Source organism: Labrus mixtus, chromosome 2 (assembly GCF_963584025.1).
Source record: "Labrus mixtus chromosome 2, fLabMix1.1, whole genome shotgun sequence".
In the NCBI taxonomy this organism is placed as follows: domain Eukaryota; kingdom Metazoa; phylum Chordata; class Actinopteri; order Labriformes; family Labridae; genus Labrus; species Labrus mixtus.
The window spans coordinates 9,802,751-9,829,608 of record NC_083613.1 but is presented as its reverse complement, the minus strand read 5'-3'; the positions used below and the strand labels follow the sequence as shown (position 1 = coordinate 9,829,608).

At 41.1% G+C, this 26,858-nt stretch overlaps 1 protein-coding gene across 1 annotated transcript; it reads left to right on the top strand.

The window, feature by feature from the left end:
• The first annotated feature begins 3,852 nt into the window (after positions 1 to 3,852).
• jupa (junction plakoglobin a) lies at positions 3,853 to 26,820 on the top strand. The gene is made up of 16 exons (XM_061050634.1): positions 3,853 to 4,015; positions 15,144 to 15,190; positions 16,014 to 16,178; positions 16,361 to 16,608; positions 16,837 to 17,075; positions 17,870 to 18,071; positions 18,430 to 18,574; positions 18,763 to 18,866; positions 19,249 to 19,587; positions 20,746 to 20,898; positions 21,046 to 21,165; positions 21,267 to 21,417; positions 22,941 to 23,062; positions 23,330 to 23,369; positions 24,335 to 24,475; positions 25,835 to 26,820. Exons 2-15 carry the CDS (start codon positions 15,181 to 15,183, stop codon positions 24,466 to 24,468), a joined length of 2,172 nt encoding a protein of 723 aa, XP_060906617.1. The 5' UTR covers positions 3,853 to 4,015; positions 15,144 to 15,180; the 3' UTR covers positions 24,469 to 24,475; positions 25,835 to 26,820.
• The last annotated feature ends 38 nt before the right edge of the window (positions 26,821 to 26,858 follow it).

The following is a 26,858-nucleotide window of genomic DNA, read 5'->3' as shown; positions in this document are numbered from 1 at the left end:
AACTGCTGTATGCAATATACTGTATATGAGCCGGGGTTTGACTCATGCAAATTAAGCCAGGTCCTATAGTAGCAACTAGTCACATGCAAAGTATTTTAAGACGGAGAAATCACATCATGCCTTGGTGATATTTTTGGTTGTCCTGACAGACTGCACAGACAGTGTATGACCAACAGGTGACACACTTTCAACACTAATTGCTGGATATCTAAATGGGTCTACCTGAAATAATACCTGAAGTATAAGTTCACAAGAAAGGGTTGCACTGCAAATAAACAAACGGAGTCATTGTTTACGATATGCAATGTTATATCTATCTGTCTCTTATGTGTGCTATTAAAAGAATACCCAGAGTTATTTTCACGTGCCTCTCTTTCTTTATCGGAATCTTTCTGACCGAAAAGGAAACTCTCATGACTGAACCAAGTGCTAAGCTATTTTAACCGTGAGGGCCACCATCCAAGCTGGTGTGAGAATGTGCAAAGATAAAACACTCAAACGTACACCCACAGACTCCCACACAGATCTGATATGATCTGAACAACAGACTGTAGTGACCTCTAGTGGTTAAACCATGGACATTAAAATTGTAGTTTTTAGTTACTTTTATGTTGCTAGCGTTTGTAGGCCTATAGAATTTCACATAGTACATAAATGGAATAATAGTAATACAAATAATAATAATCATAATAACAATACAATGATAATCCATATATGTACATGGATAAATTAAACACAAACAACATACGCTGCATATCATTTATGTCTTTATTTTGTTACGTGTACTTCTTAAATTATTTTTGTCACATATACTTCTTATTGTTTAATTATTTTTGTCACGTGTACTTACTGTTAAATTATTGTAATTCTTGTTGGTACATGTTTCTTTGGGGAGTGCTGTCTTTTAGCTTATCTCAGCAACTACTGTAAATAAGAATATGTTATTCATTTCTCATAAATAAAGTTTAATAAATAAAGTTTTACTCAAGTAAAATAAAAAACTATGCAACTTGTTTAAATGTTAATTTGCATAATAAAAAATATGTTGTTTGGGTTGGAGCTCCAGAATAAGTATGTATGGGGACTTTTTCTGGGCGGGGGCCAGTGTGTTTGATGTTTCCAAGCTCAGCTTGTATGCCTTTTTCATGAACAAAGGGGCTTCTCTATTCAAAAGAAATGACTAAAGTGGTGAATGTGTGAACCTTTAAAGGGTTTGGTCGTTGGTCATTGCAGATAGCAAAAGCAGAACTGAATTGTAAAGCTCATCTTTAGCTCCTGTAGGGAATTTGGTCAAAGTAAGAACAAGTTGTGTTTCTTATGTTTTATGTATGACCTCAATTTTAGACCTATTTTATCTAGACCCAAATCTCCAAAATCCAGAAAATGCTGAGGTGACTAAAACATGTTTTATACTCACAGCGTGCCTCTCTCTTTGTACAGGTGGTCAGCTGCAGCTCCACTGTCCATTGTTCAAAAACATTCCTCACTGGACACTGTACAGCAGGGCTGCATGTCTTCCATTTGTAGGTGATGATTAATAATTTACCCCAGTCTCAATCAGTCCAGTGAGCCAGTGCTCTGCTGCAGGCCACTTCCTCTCCCAAGGACAATGGGGCCATTTCCTGTGGGGAAGGAGACAGAGGACCAGCGAGAGCCAAACAGGCCAGTATTGTGAAGCAGGGACATCATATCAGTGTGCCCTGTCCTTGGAGTCAAAGACAGAATTGAGCTTGCAGTAAGATTAATGACGTGTTTACTGGTGAGTTACAGGGCAAGACAAGCAAAGTAATGATAGACACCAGTGCAGACGTCTTACTGACCCCGGCTTTAATGTTTACCAGGAAACATGTTTGGAGTTTATCAGGCTGTGAAGTATCTACGATACATCAGATACAGAGGAAGATAAGAGAGACTTGTTCCTACAAGAAAAGGACCGTTCCAAAAGCTAAATATTGAATTAGTGTTGCAGGTGTTTTTGACAAGGTCAGAATGATCTGAAACCCACATGAATCCCACTCTTTTAATCCCTGGCTGATTTTCAAGATAAAGAGGCTGCTGTTCTCAAAACAATGACCCCATTCATGTCCCTGCTGCCCCAGTGTCCAAAAGCCAAAACAAGACAAGACATGCAGGGAAAAGTAAGAGTATGAAGTTATGAAGGCATAAATGTCCGGAACATACGAAAAGCCAAGACTATCGATTGGGCCTGAAGCTGTTTTCAAAGAGGGGGCTGTCGGTCAACACATTCACTCTGACAAGTATAATGGCCTATAAAGCCATCAGTGGCCTTGTCCCCCTCAGACCCCGTCTCTTTCACTCTAGGAGGCACAGATGATGCCTGTCACAATGGCCACATAGGAGGAGCCGTGACATTTTGCCTGAGGCAGGCTGTATAATATATCGCCTGACCTCTCTGAGACTGCAATCAGGGATGAGTGTGTTTCATACTGAAGACACACAGACAGATAACCACACCATTTGTGTCCAGATAGAGGGAAGTTAACTTTTTTCTGGCATTTATTCACTGAAAAAAAAGAGGGAGGAGTGCTGTCATCAAAATTTCTGGCACTTTCTTAAATAGTCCTGTATACATGACTAAGGTTAATTTCAGGGTCAACTGAGCCTAAAATATGAGACCCGCCCCCAAAACCTCCCGAACACCCTCTTATCTGAAACTTACTTTTTTGTGTTTTGTCTGTTCTTGTTTGCTTTGTGGGCTGTGTCCAATAAATGCTCATCAACTCTGGTAACAACTAACTGGTTAGAAGACAGTTTTTGGTTTCCTATTTGTTGAAAAGATTGATTGCTGTGAATAATTCAGTTTGGGATGATTAGTTCACAAATGACTCTAGAAAGCAAACGGCAGAGTGACATAACCTAATTGACATGATTAGTTAGTTTCAGCACCGCCCACCTCATTTTTGCAATTTTTTTTTGATTCAACTCATCTCATAAATCAATACTAGTGAAAGCATGTGTTTTTTAAACAAGCAAACTCTTGACACAAAAACACTGATAATGCCAAGGTATCTGGTTCTCCATGAGCTCTCGTCCTCACTCTGTCTACACCTTTTCTCACCCCACATCACAGATAGCCTATAAAAACCCCAGAAAGGGAGACTGAGTCAAAGAAAACACCAAAACATGCAACATCGATAGTATCTCTTTTCTGAGTAAATAGCGTGAGCAGCCGCTCTGACAGCGTGTCATTTCCCGGCTGCCTGAGTGACTCATGTCGTCTGGTTTCGTGTTGTAATCAAGGCGTGGTCGCTCGTCATACAGGTGCACCAAACGGCAGTCAGCACACAGCGTCGTTGTAGTCACTTTCTCACACAAAACTCGAAATGACTGTGCATTGTGCCGTAGACCCTCTCCCCCCACTGTATTGCTCCTATTGGTCCAATTTCCTTTCAACATTGATCCATTTGAAAATCAATTCTATGAAGGGCTGCTGTGAGTTGTTATCTGGCATACGCTCAGCATATTAATGCCTACCTTTATCAAAACAGCATGACAAGCGTGATAAAGTTTTTCAAAAAGTGTTACATCTCGGAGACATTTTTTGGGATTAGACAGACTATAATGGCCCCTTTAACGTTACTCCGTGATTGTCTTTGCAAAAGTAGCCTATATCATAACACTGCAGTACAAAAGGCTTCGTTGCTTCGGGCATGTCTTTAAGAATAAACATCTTCTTATTGTTTACCAATTGACTACAGAGTTCCTGGTAATAAAACAAGCTACATCGCCTCTCGCCTGTGTGGAGAGATAGACTGTGAAGCTGTGGCAGGGTGGGGTCGGGATGTCGGGGGCGGAGTCTGGGCTGAGGTGACGCTTCTTTACTCATTTTTGTTCAGAGGTCTGTCGGCCAGCAGCAGCTTTCCAGCAGCAGCAGCAGCAGCAGCAGCAGCAGAGAGAGTGAAGAGAAGTGAGGATAAATACAGAGAAGTGTCCCATCCCGCAGAAAACAACACTTATCTGGAATAAACTCAAACGCCTCCGTGTGTTTCGTCAGGTAAGATTCCCTGAACCCATGTTGAGCCTCTTTCCTCCGACTCTTCTTTTTAGCTGGTTGTAGTGTCTTTGTCATCGACGGTGTTTTTTGCGGTGTGTACTTAACTTCTTCTTGTGTAGGCTATTCTAGTTTAAAACTTTGTTTTTTTTGTGTGTGAGTGAGGCAACATGTTTTTGGTCACATTTTATCTATCTTTCCTAGATAATAGGGGCAAATCCAGACTCATATTTGGAATTCATTTCCGCATGCCTTTAACTGACCACTGCTGCCTGCTGTTTCGGTGTAGCTTCACGTAACATGCGCGACCTCTCTTGACATTAAAAAAAAAAAAGTTTGCTTTCTCGCTTTGAACTTTGTGTTTTCATTGTTCAAGGTGACAATGACGCCCCCGGTGATACAGTTGATACGACTTTTATGGCCCCAGTAGGCTATCGAGCGTTCAACTTGACGTCACTTGTCAATAGAGAGAGAGAGAGTGTGTGTGTGTGTGTGTGTGTGTGTGTGTGTGTGTGTGTGTGTGTGTGTGTGTGTGTGTGTGTGTGTGTGTGTGTGTGTGTGTGTGTGTGTGTGTGTGTGTGTGTGTGTGTGTGTGTGTGTGTGTGTGTGTGTGTGGTAGGTGAAGAGTTATTACTTATTATTATTAGAGGTTAAGGGCTATACTTTGCAACGCCTAACATTTAAGATATCTCAAATTAACTTTTATGGACACTTGTTTACCAGATAACTTAACATTTATGGTTCCAGCTAACTCGTAGATAGATAAGACTTAAAATAAATTTGATTTGATCAAATTATGACACAGGCTATATTAATGTGCATGTTTTAAACTTCCCAGTAATCGTTTTTTTATTTTTATTTTAGCAATTTCTGAAGTGTCAACAATGCATATGTTCTTATCTCTTTACTGAAATATACGTTTTTCTGTTTTTTTCACATTCATTTAATTGTCCTTTTATTGTAACTTTTTTTCTCTTGGTTGGAAATAACAAGCAATTTGAAGATACAAACTTAACTGTTTTATGAGATATTATGGACCAATGATTAACCTGAAAGTGAATAAGTGAATTAAATGATGTGCTGTAGGCTTCATGAGCTGAAGCCCTAATCTATTTAAGTTTTTTTTTTTTTTTTTTAAAACAAGAGTGAATAGCACAATGAGCTCATTTTGCAGGGGGAGTTAGCTGAGTTCACACCCATGTGTAATGTATGTCATTGAATTATTAATCACATCCCTAAAGTAAGTGTAACTATGGCACCCACAAATCCCAACACAGCTGTTCATGCCAGCAGTGATATCTCCAGGTGTTGCCAAACTTCCATGATGTCATTCTTCAGTTAGCAGATGCACCCGACTTGACAGGGCAGAAGTTTTTCAACCATGCCTAATGACATAAGGAGAACAGATTTTGTTGGAAAATCAGCATCCCTTTGATTTCCTTTTACTTATCTGATTAAGTCATTTGTATGTTAAAGTAACGTTTCCCATGAATCATATTTGAATTAGCAGTTAAATAGCTTTTTCGTTACAACTGAGCAATTGTCCATCATTGGGTCACTTAACACTAAATGCCGTTATCTATTGTTCTTTTGTTCAGTTTATCAGTAAATAACAACAACAAAGCACCAAGACCAGTGCTAAACAAGTTTGTGGAGTTCATCTTGTTTCTAGTCCAATGCGTCCAGCTGAGGCTGCTGAATGTGTGTCATGTTGAATAGGACATGGTGCCAATACTTTCTGCCAGTCAGCCCTCTGCCAAGCTCACCCTGGGTTTGTGTCATCAAGTAGTGCAGCAGCAGACAGCACCCTCGTTGGAAAGCTGTTCCTGTCTGCCCTCAGGGAAGGGGGCGGCTGGATGGTGGGCCGGCGGCGGGGGGAAGGATGGGGAGACTTACTGTAGATTTTGCGGCTACAGCTGTGGTAGCACGGTGATTATCTCCCCCCTCCTGCTTAATTCCGTGATACTGTCCTACATTAGCAGAGCAAGAGGCCAGGAGATCCTTCAGTTTATAAATAGGTCTACACTATGCAAAGGGGATTACTGTATGGCATATATGCTGACCTCTTTGTTTAAGGATTTCTTTCTGTGTGGATTCGCTGTCTTACCTCGTTTTTGTCTCTGTTTATTGGTGCCTGACTGAGTAATTTCCAGGGGCTCAGTTACAGCCTCTAGGCGCACACGTCTGCTGACCTGCACTGTGTTTGCATAACACCAGTCCTCCTCTATGTTTTACTGTTCCCATGGAGAACTGGGCGCACAGAGATAAAGTTTCCCGTCAGCCAGGATAGGGGTCTTTGTGCTTGAAGTCAAAAGCGAGTTGATGTGACGGCATCAGAATCTCCATGGGGTTCTCATCCAGAGGCTTTAGAGAAAATTCTTCACACAATATTATCTTCACTGATATATTAAAGCAGTCTCTATAGACACACAGTGCTTTCATATAATTAACATTCCTGACCAAAGAACAAAACCGCAAGATACCCCAGTGGTTAATATACTTTAAAATGGATGACTTTAACTATAAAGCAGGTGCAAGAAAACGCTAGGAGAAGGGAGTGTGATTTATTTATACAAAATAACTTTGGGTGTCCTTGTTTAGGACAAATATTGTAATTGAATAATTGGCAGAATAGTTTGAAAAACATCCATTCACATGAACGATTCGGCTGTCACTGACAAAAGATAAAATCAGAAGCTTCCTGCGGAGCACAGCGGTATAGTGCTGAGCAAGTAAAGCTGACACTGGACAGCTGAACTCTTCCCATGACAGTCACTGAAATTAATTATTTACCTCCAACAGTTCTCGTGGTTTTATCAAAGGAGGAGGACAAGAAAATGTCCCTTACTTATAATCCCACAGGCCCAATGGCTGTTTCTTCCCGTCACTTGCACTTTTGAATCTGTGTGAATGTCTGCCAGGTCCTTCACTCCATGTCAGCTCCTGTCAGGGCGCTGTACAAAACACTTGTGCACCCGTCCAACAGCATGCTGGAAATAGCTGAATCTTGCTGTTTTCTCCAGAATACATTACCAATGATAATTTTTTCATTACTGACAGCGAATCTAAGCTGGGAGGGAGTGAACTAGATTCGAGCCCTGACTCAAAAGATAAAGTTTTCACAGTTGGATGATTTGGCTGAGTTGTATTTCTCAGCATAGTGACTCTGATGAGGCCTGGGGTGTCTGTTTTTCTCCTCCTCCTCCTCCTCCACCCTGTCCCTTAATTACACTTCTATGAGAGATTGAGGAGTATGAGGACAGCAAGGGTGTGGTTGAAATGGAAAGCAGATCACCAAAGAGATGACTTTTACATGCATATTTACTTGATCTCACAATGAAAATGTTTTTGCATTTCCCTACTGTTGAGGGAAACTGTCATAACTTGGCTTTTGGGGGTTTCATGTTTGGATCTCAAGCATTTGCGGGTTGAGAAAGTTGGGCAATCCTGCTCTATCTTTTAGAAACACTTTTTAGACCATCAAGGCTGTTTATTTGTTCTTTTTTTGCTTTAAATGTGACATTTTTGAGTACTTATCTGACTCTCCCTCCCGAGGCACATTTAGATTTTATGTTTATATTTGTAATAAAGAAAGCATGAACTTGAGCTGTTTCCAGAGGAGTGCTGTATTCTTTCGGCCCCCTTCAGACTTCTCCCCTTCTCTCTAAAGCACCCCCTCCCGCTCCCTCGTGCCTCTAATCTCCCTGAAAAATTAATCATCTGTCACATCGCCTCAGTGCTCAGGCGCACACCGATGCGTAGCAGTTTAAGAAATAACTCCCCGCCAGGCCTTAAAGCGATGCTTTGGATGCAGCGCTGGTCACTAAACTTGGCTACTGAACACACAGAGCCATTTTGATGTGCTTCAGCCTTTTTGGTCCCATCCAACGGGAACACTTGAAACCCGGTTTCCTTTTCACTGTGACAGCAGTCAATGGGACAATGAAGCTACTCTTTTCCTCTCTACCCCTTACAAAGTAACACAGAAACCTCTCTGTGCTGTATCAGAGACTTAGTCAATCCTCCTCCTTCCTACTGTCTACCAAACAACATGGAGGCTGGACCATCCTAATGACTGTGTAGGTCCGAACAGCCTACCTGAGAGAACTTCTTTACCACTTAACAAATGCTCAGCTCAATCAACACTAGAGGTTGGGAAAAAAAATCTATTTATGTAAAAATGGAGATTCTTCTAAGATTTAAAATGGTTTCACAACTTCCTAAAATCCTTTTTTTTTTTTTTTTTGGCTAATCAGTCACTCCCTGCTAAGTGCTAAAGCTAGCGCGTTATCTCAGTAGAATGCCAAAAAGAGCAACAAGAATTTCATTCTGTCTCACAGATGACTGGAGTAGATCCTGAAGTATGTACTAATTCATAGATAGACTTTGAATCCATGGATCAATGAATCCAGCATCGTTATGAATCGAAAATAGATTCTGAATCGAATCGAACCCCCAAGAACCGAATCGAAAGACACCCAAAGATTCCCAGCCCTAATCAAAACTCTAGATGTTACTGATGTCTGTGTAGGTTCTGTTGAGGCAGCTAAATGAAGCACTTGAAGTCCAAGAACAATTTCCTGAAGGAGGCCATAAAGTGTGTCTTATCTTATCATGTGGTATGGTGCAGTATGGTATCATTATGAACCCAGCCGACCGACAACCTGAAATGGAAGACTATCTGTGGACAAACTTCTCTCTCTTTCACATAATCTGACATGTAATGGACTATTTGGTGAACTTTGTGGCTTTGCAAATGAGGGTGTATTACCACAGTAGATACACCCCTTTTTTTTTTTTTTTTTTTTTTTTTTTTTTTTTGCACATTCCCGTCTTCTTTATCAGCTTCATGTAATCTGATCCTGCCCTTCTCTCCAGCACCTCCTCCGAGGCAGCTCACATTTCCTTTGATTCACAGCGAGAGCCCACAGGGAGTAAACAACTGCATACCAGTTTACAGCCAACATACTGAATCCACTTGCCTAATTTAACTTATTAAAGTGGCTACAGTGAATCAACTGACAGATCTGGGACCATTAACCATCTTACTGCTTGCTTTATTCACTGGTATGCTGACTGTGGTTGACTTTGTTGTTGGGAATGTTTCCAGATCAGGACAGGAAGTGGAGAGCGCTGTGATGTATCTGCCACGTCTGGACAAATTCAGTGTGTTGCTCAAGTGCACACCAGCAGTATCTCGTTTTCTGTTCTCTCTCTCTGGGCTCTGGCATGCCAGCGTTGCTATGGTCTGGATTTTATCAACGGCCTGTAACAGTCAATTAACAAATCCTCTCTCTGAAGAAGCAAGCGATTTGTCCTTTCAGAACTCAGCGCATAACGTGATACAACCAACAGTAGTTTATCATAGTTTTTTTATTTACAGTATGTTGGAACTGTTTTGAAACTCCAGCTTCTGCTAACAAACTTCCCCTCTGACTGGACGGCCTGGCATTGTTGGTGAGTCAGACAATGTTGACCACCACTTCCTGTCACCCACCACAATAAATCCATTAGTTGTGCACCACTTCCCATCCTACCTTATTGATTTATAACAGCTATCCAGTGAGCCCCTGCTGCCGCCATTACAGTGACAGGACAGCCGTTGTGGGACGAGTGGAGGACGGGGGATGTGTGGTTTGGGGATTGGGAAGGTTAGTGGTTGGTGTTAAGCTGCATCCCTTTGGGACGGCTGAACCCAGACTCTGTGGAGATGAGATGCACAGAGCTCAATGTCAACCACAGCTCTGGAGGCTCAGCTGGCTGCACCAACCATTAGCTGTTTGAGTGCAGGGTGTTGTGTTAAAGCAATATGGATAACTGTTAAGAGGAAAAGGAGTGTGGTTGCATGTCAGGGGACATATACGTGACAGCAAAAGTGTTGGGGGGGGAGAAGCCTATATGTCTAATAGTTGATCTGTGCAGATGGTGCAGGGAGCTTTACAGATGTGTGGTAACATAATCTGCTTTATTTGCATGTCAGCCTAAACATGACATCAGCAAGCCTGTTAGGAACAGATGAGGTTATGTTTCGACACGTTTGGACAACAGAGCTGTAATGTTAGGATTACAAGGAGAAAGTGCAGATCACATGTGTGTAAGATACAATTCTGCATGAAATGATTGTGAAGATTAATGCCATAAGTGTGTACCATAAATTTGAAACTACAGCCAGCCAAAGAGACAGTAAGAACTTTGTAACTTTTGCCTGGTGGAAAATGCTATTTTATACTCAATCAGGGGGAAGACTTTATAGCGTATGCACTGGCGTCACTTTTCCCACTTTTCCACTGGAACACGCTGCATCAGTCCGACTGAGTAGCAAAAGTCTTTCAACATGGCGTCCTGCAGTATAAACATAATGAAAACCGTTCTCATAAGATCTCATTAAGCGCATTTGGCCTTGATGCAGATATCTACAGTTTACCAAATACACATTGGTCCTTTGACATTGATATGTGGCCAGAAATCCGGTTTTACATTTGACATGTATTTGTCCCTGATTTTTAAACCGAGGTAAAAGACAGAGCAAAGCTTGATGGCATACAAAAGCCCGGTTCAGTTATAAGGGGAAATGAAATAAAAAGTCAGCACTTCGTCAGGGTGTAGGGGATCCACTTGTGTCTCTAGTTTGAGGTGAACCGTTGCTCCTCTCTTTGGCTTTTGGCTGTTTGTAAAGAGAGGCTAGCTCCAACTTCTTGTTGAATTGTATTCTACGTTCAATCAAACAGAGGGGTGAACTTTGAAACAAGTGTTACATCCAGGGTCTCATAGAGTTTTTGTTCTTTAGTTTTTGTCTGAAGTTTTGAAATGATAAACAACATTGTTGTTAGTTAGCTCGATAAGGGAAAAACTGGCTCAGGTCTTACATATGCTTAAAACTACCGTGAGCATATGTGAAAGTTAGCTTATCTTAGCTTTGTGTAAAAACAGCAGGTTTGTGTTTGTGAAGTTGGTTATATGCAGGATTACTTCCTGTAGTTTTTGCTCTTTAGTCTTCATATGAAGGAGTATTTATAACATGTGTATTAATTAGGTAGATGTGTTTTAGTTTTTGTTTTCATCAGAGCCAGGTATTGACTGAATCTACTCTTAACTGGCTGTTGGCTCCAGCTTTAAATTGAACTAACAGATTGGAGAAAAGAATCAGTCTTTTTCTTCCAAACAGCCAAAATTCAAAGAGCGCCTCCTAAAATGTCAAACTGCTTTTAATCTTCGCGAGCAGTCATAGAAGAATCGCAGGCAAAGCTCCTGTGTCGTCTTTTTTACACCCCTGCCTACCAGAAAACCATGCAGCAGAACAACAAATCACTGCAAACTCTGTGATGTAAGCTAGGACGCACTAAGGAATACGACCAGAGTGTATCTCCAGCCCCCCGGGCCCCTACCCTGACTTGATTTATTCCTGCTGTGACACAAAGAGAGGCTTAAGCCAGCAAAGTCAAAATCCTGGCATGTTTTTAATATCTTCCTGAGTTTGTAACTGCATACCTAATTAATAAAAAGGAGGATTCAGATCTACAGTTAAGCCCCTCAAGCCATAAGGTGTAATCAGCCTCACCCAGTTAACTGGTACAGCCACACTCTCTGCCACACCCTTATCGAGAGCGAGTCACTGCTGGGGAGACACTCCCTGTGTTACATGCCTGAGGTTGGAGGGGGGGCTGATGAGTGAACCTGTTTTCATGATTAAGTTATTCATGCATTGTCACAGCCGGCATGTCCTCATAGTATCTGCTAGTTTCATGAGCGTCTGAGTGAGTCATTGAGTTATGTTTAGAAGAGTTCAGTCTTAGTAGAGTTTTAAACGTGTGGGTTTTACAGGACAAGATTTAATATATAACATTAGTGTGGAATGTCACACTAGAGTTTCAGATGCATAGCATCTTTTCGTGCTTTTCTGTTGCAACTCCTTCACTGGCAGCCTACAACGACACACATTCCTGATTTTATTGTGCAGGTTATTTTTTCCAGCAGGAGAAGCGACTTAAACAGAGGCTGTTGCTTTTTTTTGGTGCAGATAGTGGGAGGTGATGGGTGTCACATTTGTGTGAAAAGTGCGGCTTCCATGTTTCTGCTCATGGCTGTCGGTGGATGAATGGTTAGAAGGACTGTGGTGTTTTAAAAGACGATTACAGAGCAAGGTACAGTTGAGAGTGAAAGGATGCATCACTCATTAACTAAAAAAGGGCAAAGTCCAGTTGAAGGTGCACAATAAAGCCAACAGCTTTTAGCCAGCACTGACAAATGCCTCAGTTGCACCACAACTAAAAGCAAGTCATAAGGCAGCAAATTAAGGTTTTTTTTGTTTTTGTTAAGACTCAGATTTAGAACAATATTTTCAAAACATGATTTTCTTACATTTTTACCATCATGTTCTTTGGCTTGATTACAGTGCTAAGCTGTGGAAACTAAAAGATGATTATCAGACAACCCAAGAGGCAACAACTCTTATCAGCAATCAAGCAAGCATAGCTCTAGACATCAGATGGGTCAGCAGATAAACCCCCCCCCCCCAGCCCCTGTACAGGGCCGTAGCAGTGTTTCAGTTACCTAGGCAATATGCAGGGCGTGTCGCAGCATTGCAACAGTTGGCTGAACTCGATGCCTCGCCCAGGAAGACAAAGACTACACAAACACAGTCCCTGATTTACTGAGAACAGGAAAGTTGTGTGTCGACGTGCTGTGCATGCTATACTAATACCTCAAACAGTGTTCAGGGGGCTTAATAAGCAGAGCCTCAGCTGGAGTGGGATTTATTACAATTTATGTATTGATCAAAGGATGGCGAATATAAATTTGTATCTACATGGCATGCCTTCTTGCTTTTTCTCACAGTAATTGTAAGCATAGTTGCTGCCTGTGCATGTATGAGTCAGTGTATTTTCTGTAAGGTAGCATGTAGCTGCAAGCACAGACAGTCCTCCGTGGCCTGGTCCTGCAGGATCTCGTGCCAGATTTACTACAGCTGAAACTCACTGAGCTATTGCGCCCTGTGAAGCTAAGAATCTGTAGAAAGAAAACATGGAACTTACCAAAAACAGCAGATCTGTATAGTAAATAACACAAACAGGCAAAACATGTGGAGAATTTCAATTAGTTGCTGGGTTAAGTGCCGCAGAGAGAAAATTCAGAACAGACAAGGACTTGTGAAACACATGAAGTACACACGTTTCTCTGTTTCACAAAAACAATTCTATCACTCATACAACGGTAATGAAAAACAAAGCCCCCTGCCTGCAACAGCTACAATGAAACTCAGCACAAACAGCACTGTGCACACACATTCATGCCTGGGGGAGAAAAAGTGGGCGGGGTAGGCTAAGGGACTGAAACACAACACGACACATCCTTATGCAAAGCCTGAGGGGGAAAAGATGAGGGAGTGGTGCTTTAACTAATATGAGAAGCTCGGGTGAAAAGCAGCGAGACAAAGCAGTTCATCTCTTTACAAATTCTGTTCCTCCAAACCCCGAGATCAACTTTGATTACAGTACTCAACACATTGTGAAGTTGTGCCAGTATGTGAGCAGAGATAAAGGTGGCAATTTATGGGGTTTATAGCTCAGTTTGTGCCAACACAGCACCTCTACTCTGTGGATTTCAGCCCCGACTTGTTTTATTGTCTTTGAAGACGGAAGATAAGCGCGGTTGCTTATTGCGTGGAATCGAGCCATAACCAGCTGTCATATAACAGAGCGTTAATGAGGGTTACCGTCCCCCTTGTTGACTTTGCCATCTCTAGAGCCCCCTAGCACCTTCAGTGCATCTGCCGGGTCTGCATAAATTGGCCAACACACTGGCACACACACACACACACACACACACACACACACACACACACACACACACACACACACAATGTACCCCTGCAATGTGCTCAGCATAGATTCCTGTCAGTGACTGTCAAACATCTGAAAACACTTGTAAGCAGCACAGTGAAGGCATTGTACTGTTACAGCCATATGTCACACGTTATTATGAAGAGGATTTCTGTGGTGGGTAACATTCATTCTGCAGAAATGCGGAGATAGAAAACAAGAGATTATTTTGGGTTTATTGAGCCTCATACCAAAACAAGTTTGTAGGGAAAGACTGTGCTGTAGAGTTCATTTGAAGTTTATAAATTAGAACATAAAATAAGGATTCTTATGTGCCAACATGGAAAGATTAGATTAATTGACACATTGAAACGTCTCCTTTAAAATTGACTGTAACATTTGAGACAATAACCAAGGCAGAAACTGTTTTTGCTTTTTCTTGTAAAACAATTCATAAAAGGGATTTACATGTATATTGTAGTTTTCATACACTTCTCCTCTGAGGTTCTTGCATTGAATAATGTAAAAACATACAGTAAGGTGCATTGGTGAGTATTGCAAACCCAAGTGAACTTATCAGATAGGATGGTTCTTTGTTTGAAAAATGCGATCATGTATAAGGTGTAGCTCAAACTTGCACCAACAAGTAGCGCTGCAGTTACAGAATCTGGAGCCCTGCCCAAAAAAACTACAGAAGATCAGAAAGTCAGAAGAGAAACCTGTAAAGACTCATTCCCAGGTGTATTCGATGTTATGTAGTAATTATTAAAATAAAATAATTTTGTCAAGTCACAGGCATTTTGTTTGAGGCTTGTGATTGACAAGGAGTATGCTCACTTATACAAACTCACTCAAACACACACTGTGGAGTGAAAACCTGATGAGCAGGTTTCCTGACAGCGGCAGGCAGCTCCCACGACTGTATGGGTGGAGGCCCAGGGTGAAGGGTCACTGGGGCTGGCTAGCATTCCTGACTTACAGCTGTCTCTCCGCCCACTTCACCCTCTCTCTCTCTCTCTCTCTTTCTCTCTCTCTCTCTCCCATGAGCCTCTGCTGCAGCTCCGTGTTGTCATTTACAGGTCAGGGTGCATGTCTGAGAGAGAGCGTGTGTGTGTCCGTGTGTTGGGGGTCATCTTTAAGCTGTCATGTACCAGCTTCATATAAAAACTGAACGACAGTGTTGTGTAAGGAAGCAGAGATCTCACTGGAATATTCATTTATTCATGAGAAAAGCAGGCGCGCAGATTTGTCTTCATTATGACAGAAAAATGTTCCACTGAATCCTAACTTTGACTCTGTTGGTTTCTTTTTAGGTTTGCTTCAGCGTTGTGTTGATAACGGGAAGCCAGGATGGAAATGAGTAAGTAATTTATAATTCAGCTCTTGTTTTCAACACATTTTAATGTATTTCATTTTCTATTCCATATTTAGTAACACGGTTAGTTTATGTTGATCTCGAGTAGGGTTGTCAACATAGAATTGCCCTAGAATTTAAACGTAGATAATAATACTGAAAAAAACAAAATGATACCTGTTTCATTCATGGGTGATTTGTTGTTTTTAGTAACCAGTAAAAACAGGCACACTCCTTCTTACTATCCAATTTGCACTAATACATTTGCAATAGTTCATATTTGTGCTATTTAAACGGCACTCTATCACTATGGCTCACAGCTTTTGCTTTAAAATATGTCCGAAGATTTTTCCTTAAAGCTTCTGTACTTTTCAATGTTAGTGATCATTAATGTAATGACGTTTGTTTTGTTTTAAAATGCAAAAAATATCAAGGTACTTTAAGTTTGGACAACCTTGACTTTAGTTGGGCAATTTCATTTTAAGCTTTTTCTGCATCACATAATTCAATACTACTTGTAAATGGGACCAATGAGCTTTTTTTTTTCACATGACCTTACCAACTATTGTTTTCATGTATTTATATTGAGGTCACTTCCTAAATACAAACAAGAACTAAAGGTGACTTCTGTAAAACTGTTTCTTTGAACAGTGTAGCAGGTCACACTCAGGGAGGAAAATCAGGGCTGAGCACAGAAAAAAAACAATAGTTTGTAAAAAAAAACAAACTTAAATCACATATCAACAACTAAATATCTTAAAACAGAATTCATTAGTGACTTGGACTGACACCTCTAACATTCAACAATTTCTCTCTTCCTGTTCTGCAGTGGGTGAGGCTGAAAGGGGCATCACGAAGGTGTCACAGTGGCAGGAGACAAGGTACAACATCGACTCTGGTATCCAGTCTGCAGCCCCCACAATCAACAGAGATGACGACAGTGATTACACCAAGCACTACACTATGACCACCACGGTCACAAGTGAAGCACCAGGTAAGACAACAAGAAGACCCAACCCAGCTAATGTGCATAAAAACTATAGACATTATACTCTACTACACCTTTACCTGAATAATGTGTCGCCTGGGAGCTCATCCAGTAGAGCAGGCGCTCTGTATACAGAGGCAAATTCCTCAGTGCACTGGTGATATTATCATCTCTCTTTTCAACACAAGATGAGGCCCAATATCACACCAGAGCAGAGAGGGTGCGTGCAGCGATGTTCCCAGAGACGCTTGCGGGAGGTACCAGTGTGCTCCTAACTCAGACGGACCCGTCCCAGATGACCAACGTCCAGAAACTGGCCGAGCCCTCCCAGCAGCTCAAGGAGGCCATCGTCCATCTGATCAACTACCAGGACGATGCCGAGCTGGCCACCCGTGCCATTCCCGAGCTCACTAAACTGCTCAACGATGAAGACGCGGTAATTAACCCACAACCACATTCTTAACACACAAACAGTCTGAAATCAACATAGATTTATTTATTTAAATTAGACATCACTTGATATACGTTCATATTGTGAGAGATAATAATTATTTAGCATGCTCCACTGTAGATGAGGAATTGAAACCAGGAGCGTCACTTACTGTAAAGGTGTACATAATATTTCCAACAGCAGAGATGAACTCTGTGTCCTGTTTCTCACCAGGTGGTGGTCAGCAAGGCAGCACAGATTGTCAACCAGCTCACAAAGAAGGACGCGTCTCGGCGTGCAATGATGCAGTCCCCGCTGATGGTGTCGGCGGTTGTGCGAGCAATGCAGAACACTAGCGACATGGAGACAGCGCGGGCTACAGCCAGCATCCTCCACAACCTGTCCCACCAGAGAGAGGGCCTGCTCTCCATCTTTAAGTCTGGAGGCATCCCTGCTTTGGTCCGCATGCTCAGGTACTTCAGGATGAAGAGAGAATTTTCTGTCTTCGACTTGTTGCTTATATAATTTAGAAAATGGTCTCTTTTTTAAAAGTATATTTAGGAAAGTAAAAGTCCACCTTAAAATATATTCATACATGTTTTTATGACTTCTACCATGACACTTAATTCAAGGATCAGGGCTTGACTTGACCATACTCTTTCTAATATTGTTTTCCGAGATCTAACATCAATCCACCAATACTTCCAAAAAACTTTTGAATAAGCAGTAACTCCGAGCAGAACCAGACTCACTGGTGGACTGCCGTCTACCATGCCTGGCTTGGCAGAGAAAGGCCCAACTGGTCACTAATTTAGAACACTGAAATAGTTTTAGTAAAGATAGTTTTTGCTGTTTGAGTTCGTTGTTCAAAATCCTTCCTGAAAAATGTCAGACGATGTGAAATACTATGGAGATATTAAACAGTGAGGCATGGCTAGGGAGAAGAAAAATAAAAAGCCTTTAACCTGCCAGTTTGCCCGATGTTAAATGTCTACAGTATACTAAAAGAAAAACTTTGCCACAATCAGTTGCAGTTTGACCAAAATCTATATTGACTAGTTTGGGAATCAAGAAGAAGTAAAAAGGTTGGAATAAAGTAGATCCAACCCAAAAGTAAAAAGAATAACTACTTAAAATTTTACATGAAATGTACTGAGGGATGGCGTCTAACCATGAGCACACTGCAATGGATTTTTACTTCAATGCATGGCAACAGTAAATGCCTCTTCTTGTGATAAACACTAAGCCCGCCTATTTGAACCCTCAGCTCTCCCATGGAGTCTGTGCTCTTCTACGCCATCACCACGCTCCACAACCTGCTGCTGCACCAGGAAGGAGCCAAGATGGCCGTGCGTCTGGCAGATGGCCTGCAGAAGATGGTTCCCCTGCTGAATAAAACCAACCCTAAGTTCCTGGCCATCACCACAGACTGTCTACAGCTTCTGTCCTACGGCAACCAGGAGAGCAAGGTGTGTGTTTCTGACTTTGTACATGACAAAATGACTGGTTCCCTTCATACCAGCGAGTGTTGTAATTTGATATTGTTCAGGTAGTCGAGCTTGTGCGTGCATGTGTTTTGTTTTGGGTGCGGCATGTGAACCGAGTCCTTCAGATGCTGGCACAGTGCGGGTTTGGGTGTGGTTATAAAGTAGTAAAATTGTTGATGATTAACTGCTGTTTGTCTGCCTGGACAGGTCAACGCTTTGTTAAAGGATTTTCTTTACAAAAGGATCCTGAGTGATATAGAGTACTCCACAAGCACCTTGTATACCAATGCATATTTAAACAGCCTCTCTCTCTATCTCTCTCTCTCACATACACACACAGCTGATCATCCTCGCCAACAGGGGTCCTGAGGGTCTGGTTCACATCATGAGAAACTACAACTATGAGAAACTGCTGTGGACCACAAGCCGTGTGCTCAAAGTCCTCTCTGTGTGCCCCAGCAACAAACCCGCCATTGTTGAGGCTGGTATGTAATGTGTGTTTTCTGTGTAATTGCACACCTGTGTGTGTGTGTGTGTGTGTGTGTGTATATAAGGCAGTCTTACAGGTGTGTCAACTCTTTAATACCTGAACTGCTTCTGATGGCGTCTTGTCAGCTACATGAAAGTACAATTTTATGAGATGTTGAGTGATCTAACCTCAGTGTTCCTGCAGGTGGGATGCAGGCTCTGGGGAAACACCTGTCAGGGTCCACCCCGCGTCTGATGCAGAACTGTTTGTGGACACTCAGGAACCTGTCTGACGCTGCCACCAAGCAGGTCTGTGTTCACACCATTGCCTTTATATTAATATGGCCAGTGTCTCCATCCACTTCCATTATACATAGTGAAGCCAAAATTGCGCTGGTGAAATATTTGGGACCCAAGACATGCACAGAAAGAAGTGACGCCACTTTCCTTCCACCAAACGAAGCACACATTAAACTTACCAATAAAATATTAATAAAATATCTGGCGGTTATGGCACAGTGCCAATATTGTTGTTATTTTGTTATGTTTCCTCTTACTTTTCCTCCTTTTGTGTACTACTTGTGTGCTCTGTCCATCTTAATATACAGTCAATGGTCCTTAATATTACCCCCCCCCCCCCCTTTCCTCTTAAAATGACATGAGGTCTTAAATAATTATCTTTCGTTTTCAGGAGGGCATGGACAGCCTGCTGCAGACGCTGGTCGGCCTCCTCAGTTCAGACGACATCAACATGCTCACTTGTTCCACCGGCATCCTCTCGAACCTCACATGCAACAACGCCCACAATAAATCTCTGGTCACCATGAACAACGGCGTGGAGGCTCTGATCCATGCCATATTGCGTGCCGGTGAGAAGCAGGATGTGACTGAGCCTGCTGTTTGTGCCCTGCGTCACCTGACCTCCCGCCACCAACAGGCTGAGCTGGCACAGAACGCTGTGAGGCAACACTACGGCATCCCTGCCATCGTCAAGCTGCTCAACCAACCCTACTACTGGCCTGTCATCAAGGTAGAGAGAAGGGGGGGAATTAAATTGGAAATTATGTAATAATAATAACTACATTTGTCATACCAGGGTGACTTGGTGCTTTTTTGTATGCCAGTTGTAACACATTTCATATGTCATACCGACTCATTTTTGAGGTCCCAGGTTTTTCTAGAGAGGGGTTTTCATACTAAAATAAGGGTCCTGTGAGAAGTTTTAGCTGGTTATGAAATAGACTGAATGTTTACTGATTACTCTATATATATATATATATATATATATATATATACATATATGACCTAAAAAAGCTAATGAGACCATCAGAAAGAGGAGGGATTATTTCTACATTTATTTTCTGTATCTTAAACTGCAGTAGATGTCAGAGGTGATTAAGTCTACACTGCAGAAACAGCCTTTATAACATTTTCAACAGCAGCGATTCTGGAGAAGTGATATGTTTGAGTGTTTTACAAAACAATTGTAAAGGACAAAATCTGCTAAAAATTAAAAGTACCACTTTGTCCACATCGGAGTCCAAAATCGTCACAAACCAGAAGTTCCTCACATGAGCTTTAAAGCTACTGTGAAGACATTTTAGTTGAAATGTGTACTAATGTCTCTGTGACCTACAAATGCAAACAAAATGATCAGCATAAAGATTGATTATTTCTTTATAGTAATTTTTATCGCATGTAAAGGTCTGTGTCAGATGAGCATGCTGAAGAAAAAGTATTTTAGTAAAAAAACAAGAAAAGAGGATGCAGGATGATATTTGTTATTAAAACACATACAGGATAAGATCAGCAAAGAGATTAGATGTACCCACAGGGGGGCACAACCCAAAAGTTCCTCACAGGAGCCCGTATGGCAATTTTGTAAACACATTTGGGAACTAATGGGCTTGGGGGAAACGGGAAAAACTGGGCAAAATTGCTGGTACTTGACAGATGGACAAGGGGCTTGGCAGGTCAGGCTGCAGGCCAGAGTCTCAGTCAGCCTGAACGAGCATAAAGTGCTCATTACAGCAGGAACAATATGTTTGACAAGACCTGGCATTGAGGGGAAAATAATCAATTCATGTAATGGAGAATCTTGAAGTTGTATGTCAGCTTTGTTTTACTTGTTAACCAATAAGAGTGTACATCTCATGACTGGTTCTTTGTCTCTCCTTCTTGCTTGAAGGCTGTGGTTGGCCTTATCCGTAACCTGGCGCTGTGCCCTGAGAACCAGGCCCCTCTGAGGGACTCTGGAGCGATCCCACGCCTGGTCAACCTGCTGCTCAAAGCCCACCAGGATGCTCAGAAACACGGTTCATCCACCCAGCAGACATACCAGGTACATCAAGAGCAAGTCTGAGAGGATGCTTGTGATCTCTGTGAAAACAACTTGTGTGTTTTAGGGATTTGGGGAAAAGGAGTTTTGAATTATTGAGGAATTTCTGTATGCTTGGGTAACATTTTTTCTTGTCATGCTGCTCCTCAGGATGGAGTAAGGATGGAGGAGATTGTGGAGGGATGCACAGGAGCTTTGCACATCCTGGCCAGAGACCCCATCAACAGAGCCGAGATCGCCAACCTGCAGACCATTCCTCTTTTTGTTCAGGTAACAAAGGCCGCTTCAACACTAATAATTCCATGTCCTGATAAATAAATTACTTGTGTTTTTTTTTGTTATTGTACTAATTACTTTCTTCCCTTCCCCAGCTCCTCTACTCTCCCGTGGATAACGTGAAGCGCGTGGCGGCAGGCATACTGTGCGAACTGGCTCTGGACAAAACGTCAGCTGAGATGATAGACGCAGAGGGAGCGTCGTCTCCTCTGATGGACCTGCTGCACTCCAGCAACGAGGGCATCGGTAGGACACATAGATAATGTTTTGTCATTAGCTGACCATAATGAAGCATTTAGTTGGAGGTTGAAAGCAAAGAAGTCTTAGTACTTGTGGTGCTTACTGTAAGTGCAGTTTCCAGGTGCTTCACTTAAAATTACTCTAAATGACTCTGTGCTTTTACTGCATTATATTTCACAACGACAGTTTGAACAAGAAATAAACTATGCAGTCAAGAAAGGAAGCAGTGTTGTAGCTTATTCTAGCTACACGTCATTGACTTCATGAAATATTCAAATTCTTAGTTCTACCTTAATAATTAAACATGAAACACAGATATCACTTTACACTCACAGCGGAGTGAATGTTTGTGTTTGTAGCAAATAAAATGACAGATAGTGACTTGCAATATTTTAAATATGTTTGATCTGACTGATACATTCCTGTTTTTGTAATGCTTTTCTAACTTATCAATGGAAGATGTATGCCACGTTTGTGTCTGTAGAGTAAATATAAAGGTTACAGCTAGCTAGCTTAAATCACTTTCACTTTTTTTGTTACTGAGGATTTTTTTTTGCTGGACATGAAACTGACTTAAATTTATACTGATGTGTCTTTATGACCTAAAAAAAGTAACGCGATCATCAGCATAAAAAATAATTTTCCCCTTATAATAAATGTTGATGCCTGAAACTGCTGCCAGGGTGGTAGGTGTCAGATTTAATTATTAACAGCCGCTTAAGAAAAAGTGTGTTCCTCCCTTTTTTTTTTACAACAGATAACTTAAACATGTACAGGTCAAAATCAGCTAAAGTGTTAAGAGGCACTACTTTGTCCACAGAGGGGGGAGGGGCAGCAAAATTAGAATGACTCACAGGAGCTTTAATAGTTAACAAACAAGTCAAACTTTTTTTTTATCAATGATATTTAAAGTGCTGATAGGCTGATTTTGTTAACTTTTGGGTAAGGAGTCCTCCCTGTTTGCAATCTTTATTTTAAAGCTAAGCTAACTAGCTGTTAGCTCCGGCTCTTGATTTAGTATTAAGCTATGAGAGGGTTATCAATGATCTAATCTCTCGACAAAGAGAACATTTGTGTTTTTCAAAATAACAAATAACTCAATTTTATAATGAATCTGCATTTAAGATAATTAATAATATTTTGTTTCTCATTACATAGTATTTGTCACTACGATTGATAAACAAGACTAGCTGATTAACTGTTGCACAATTTTACAGAAAAACAGCACATAATGTTTTTAAGCTTTACATTTGACTCTGAATTCTTTTTTAAAAACATAATGCCTCAGAGAACGCTTCTACTACTAATACCTGGAGTCATTGCTGCAGTCATTAGCACTAAAACTATAATATTGTTTGTTTCTTTATCCTTCAAACTTTAACCTCTGGTGAAGACTAGACTAAAATGTGGACTGGATCTGTTTCCCTGTCGACACACCCACACTTTAACACATTCATTTTGTAAAAAAGGAGTTGAAGACTACTGTGTGACATTGAATGTGTCTTTGTGTTTTTTTTTCTTCTCCTCAGCCACTTACGCTGCAGCTGTGCTCTTCCGAATCTCAGAGGATAAGAACTCAGACTACAAGAAGCGCGTCTCGGTGGAGCTCACACACTCCCTGTTCAGACACGACCCGGTTGCCTGGGAGGCGGTGAGTGTGTGGCGCCCTCTGCTGCCAGGACTTGACAACTGAAGATTCTAAAGACATTTGTTTTATTCTCCAGACGTCTCTGGTTTAACATCATGCTCTTACACTTTTTTTTATAATGCTGACAGAAGTTGTAAAGAACATTGTTAATCAGTTGTTTGTTGGAACAGTTTTAAAATCTAGTAATTCTTTGAGGACTATTAATAAGCTTTCTATTTATAAAAGTGCTGCCTTTATTTGACCTTTCCCCATCTCGTGACCTCCCTGCAGGCACACAACACTATGCCAGCAGAGGGACCGTATGCAGATGGTGAGTAACTATGTTGAAATGTGCACAGGCAGCACATTCCCCCGCTCTGGGTCACTCCACCACAGAGAGTGACTGCAGTGCAAATGTGCTGTAATCTGCTAACAGGATGCCTCTGCCCACACATAACATTTCCACGGCTTCATTAACCTAAAAAAAATTGTTTTAGTGAAATGAAGCTGTGGAAATGTTACATTTTAGGATATTTGTATTTGATTTCTAGTTTCCCTTTATACTTTCTTTTTTAAATATGCTGGAAATGTCTCCTTTGAACCCATGTTCTGTGTGCCTTTTTAGCTTTAAAAATAGTTGCATTATGTTCAGCTAACTCTCTGTTACCGCATTATTCAGCAGATTACTTAAACTTTCAGTGAATAACACGAGAGTCTTCTTTGTTGTAAACTTAATTATCTAGTCGAAAGTTTTTTTCTCTCTGTCATTTTACTTCTCTTTTTGGGTTTTCATCCCTTCCTCAATTCAGGACAAAATGCTCCAGCAACACTTGTAGTATGAAGATCAACTTTAACAAAGTTGTTGTTATTTAGATAAAGTGGAGCTTCATACTCCGAGTGTTACTGGATCATTTTGACCTCTTCAAGCCTTTCACTCTTCGTGCACCTTGTTAGTTGGTGAAGTCGTGCCAGAAAATCCCACTCTGCTTCTTCATTATCCCTTCCTTAATTCCTACATTTTCACCTCCTCTGTCTCTCCTTGTATGGCTGTGGTATTTTTCTGTCTCCTCAGAGTAGAGGGACCCTGAGGGGAGAAAGGATCAGTGTCTTCTCTCTCTGTTATTGTGTTTTTCCATGTGCCCAAAATGGGGAAAATGTTGGAAGATTTTTACAAGCTTATTATCACACTTTTCTTACCCCCTATTATGACAGATGCAGTATTTAAGTCAAGATGAATGACATATAATCTGTTGTTCAAGTGTCTAACAAGTAATTAATGAATGTAATCTATTGCAGAGCTGGACGCTGGTTTCCAAAACTACGGAGGGTATCCAGCTGACATGCCCTTGGATGGCATGGATGGGACCATGATGCACGACGAATACGCAGCCAGCATGGCCTACGACAGACAAGCATACCCTGAGTACTGACCTTAAGGTGAGCACAGGTTACCAAAGCCAATCAAGATACGTTTTTAAAAAAATCTCAATAAAAGTAAATATTTAATTTGGAACACAAAATAACAGCCGTTTTAGTTATAATCAAATTATTTGAAGGGCATATAAAGAGTAACAAAGACAATCTAAGCTGAACTAGTTGAAACCAGCTTGTTCAGATTTAGTTGACAGTGAGTTGGCGACACATTTGTTTTCATCTTTTTTCAAAACTTTTAAGTTTACATGGCAAAATTTTGGGCGGCAGTAGCTCAGTCTATAGGGACTAGGGTTGGGAACTGGAGGGTCGCTGGTTAAAGTCCTGATGCAGACTATAATATGGAAGGTTTTCTGGTAGCTGGAGAGGTGCCAGGGCACTTCCTGCCTACTGCCGAGGTGCCTTTGAGCAAGGCACCAAACCCCAAACCGCTCTGGTGCACTCCCTGTGTGTAGCAGCCTCACTCTGACATCTCTCCACTAATGCATGTCCACAGGTCCTATTTGTTATTGAGAGACATGCACAGAGTGTGAACCCAGAACTTCCCTCAAGGATTAATAAAGTATATAAAATTAAAATCAAGTCATCCTCCAGTACAGGATACAAGAATGACAAAAACATTTTCCTCAAGACAATATGAACCATTAATGTAGTAGAAAACCAAATAAAGAGACTAATGCCAGGGGTGATCAGGCCCCGGCTGGTGTCCCGGTAGCATACACCGCCATGCATCACCATCTCTTTAAAAAGTATGGAAGTGAGTGGAAAGTATACGTGCTTTAAAAACATGAGAATTAAAACTTTATTTAATTGTTACTGTTATTCAGCAATGGGGGGAAAGATGAATACAAAGTCTGAGTGGTTTACATCCATATATTTGGAAATTGTCTTGTTTGTCTGAAGTAGAAAGTTAGCTTCCTCTTCAAATGATTACTTCCATTTACAAGTTTACACGGCTTACTTTCTACAGTGATTGTTTTCATGTTTTAGGAAGAATACAGATTCTGCATCTGAAAAAACTTTTACTTCAACAAAACACAAGTGACTTTAATCCTGATGGTTGTAGTAAAATCCTTGACCTCAGATTTTCCACCTGCTTGGACACAGAAGAGACCAGGTAGAAACATAAATACAGGAGTTTCTCCGCTCTGGAGAGTTTTAAAAAAGTTCCCATGTTTGGGAGGAACTTTATGTTAGAAGTCTCCACTCATAAAATATGTCTAAATTAAGAAAGGTTATCTTTAAACGTTGGATATTTCTCTTCAACAAAATCTACGATAAACTTTAAATTACATGTAAGTGGATGAGCTGTGCTTTAATAGTTAGCAAACATCTTCTCATCATTTCTCTTTCTTTATTTTCCAGACCCAGAGGAGAGGTGAAGATGTTGATGAGCAGATGTGGGACCTAATGGGACATAAAGGAAGAGGGTCTAGTCATGTGTAGAGATTTTTCCCTTTGCTCTCGGCCTAATGTAATATATGCAATTATTACTGAGTACAGGACTCATAATGTTAACAGGGCTCAACTTTGTTTTATGGCATAATTTGCTGATTTTATTTCTGACAACGGCGATGCTTGTAGGTTTCTGTTAGAGGAACTTTTCCGAGTGTGTGTGTGTGTGCGCGCGCGAGTATGTGAGCATGTATGTGTGTGTTTACGCTTTTGGGTGGGTATTCTATGCCAAAGAGATTTTATTTTGTGATGATAATCATGTAGCTTCTTCTTTTTTCTAAGAAAAGTTTAAATAAAAAAAGAGAATAATAGTTGAAAACACTGCCAGAGGTGGCTGAACGTGCACGGTGCACCTGCTCACCGCTCTTTCTTTCTTAACGCCTTTGTAACAGACACTGCTGTGTACGCCGCAGTTCGACACTATAAACTGTAAACTTTCTCCCGCTGTTGGAGAGCCAGTTAAAATTGGCTCCGTCTTTCTCACAGCACTATTTCAGTAGGAATGAACAGACGAGGAGTATGGAGGTCTCTGACAGACCTTTGAGAGAGCAGTGTAGGGCCAACCCCAAATGATGAGATCGGCTGACATGTGGATAACTTTACAGAATGTAGATGTTTGTTTTTAGAAAAGTGCTCCTCATCTTTTTTAAATTATACATTGGGAAAGGTTCGTATTATCTGGCATTACTAGAATATTAACAAAGTTGTCTTTCATACAAACAGAACTCAAAGAAATGATGGTCATGTGACTTAAAAATCAGAGTCAACGTGTGAGATAATGTAGTTGGGGTTCGCTCTACAGCTGAAGAAAACTACTGACAGGGAAATTTGTTTCTACTTAAGAGTTTTTACTGAAATTTTGTTTAATAAAAATAAAGGATATATTAAACTTTAAAGTTGTCTGTGTTTATTGAGTTTAAATTCAGGAGAGATG

Bases quoted from the DNA above. Each gene is read 5' to 3' on its own strand.
- jupa (XM_061050634.1), top strand. The intron at 18,575-18,762 runs GTATGTAATGTG...GTGTTCCTGCAG, and splicing joins ACCCGCCATTGTTGAGGCTG to GTGGGATGCAGGCTCTGGGG. The intron at 20,899-21,045 runs GTACATCAAGAG...GCTGCTCCTCAG, and splicing joins CCACCCAGCAGACATACCAG to GATGGAGTAAGGATGGAGGA.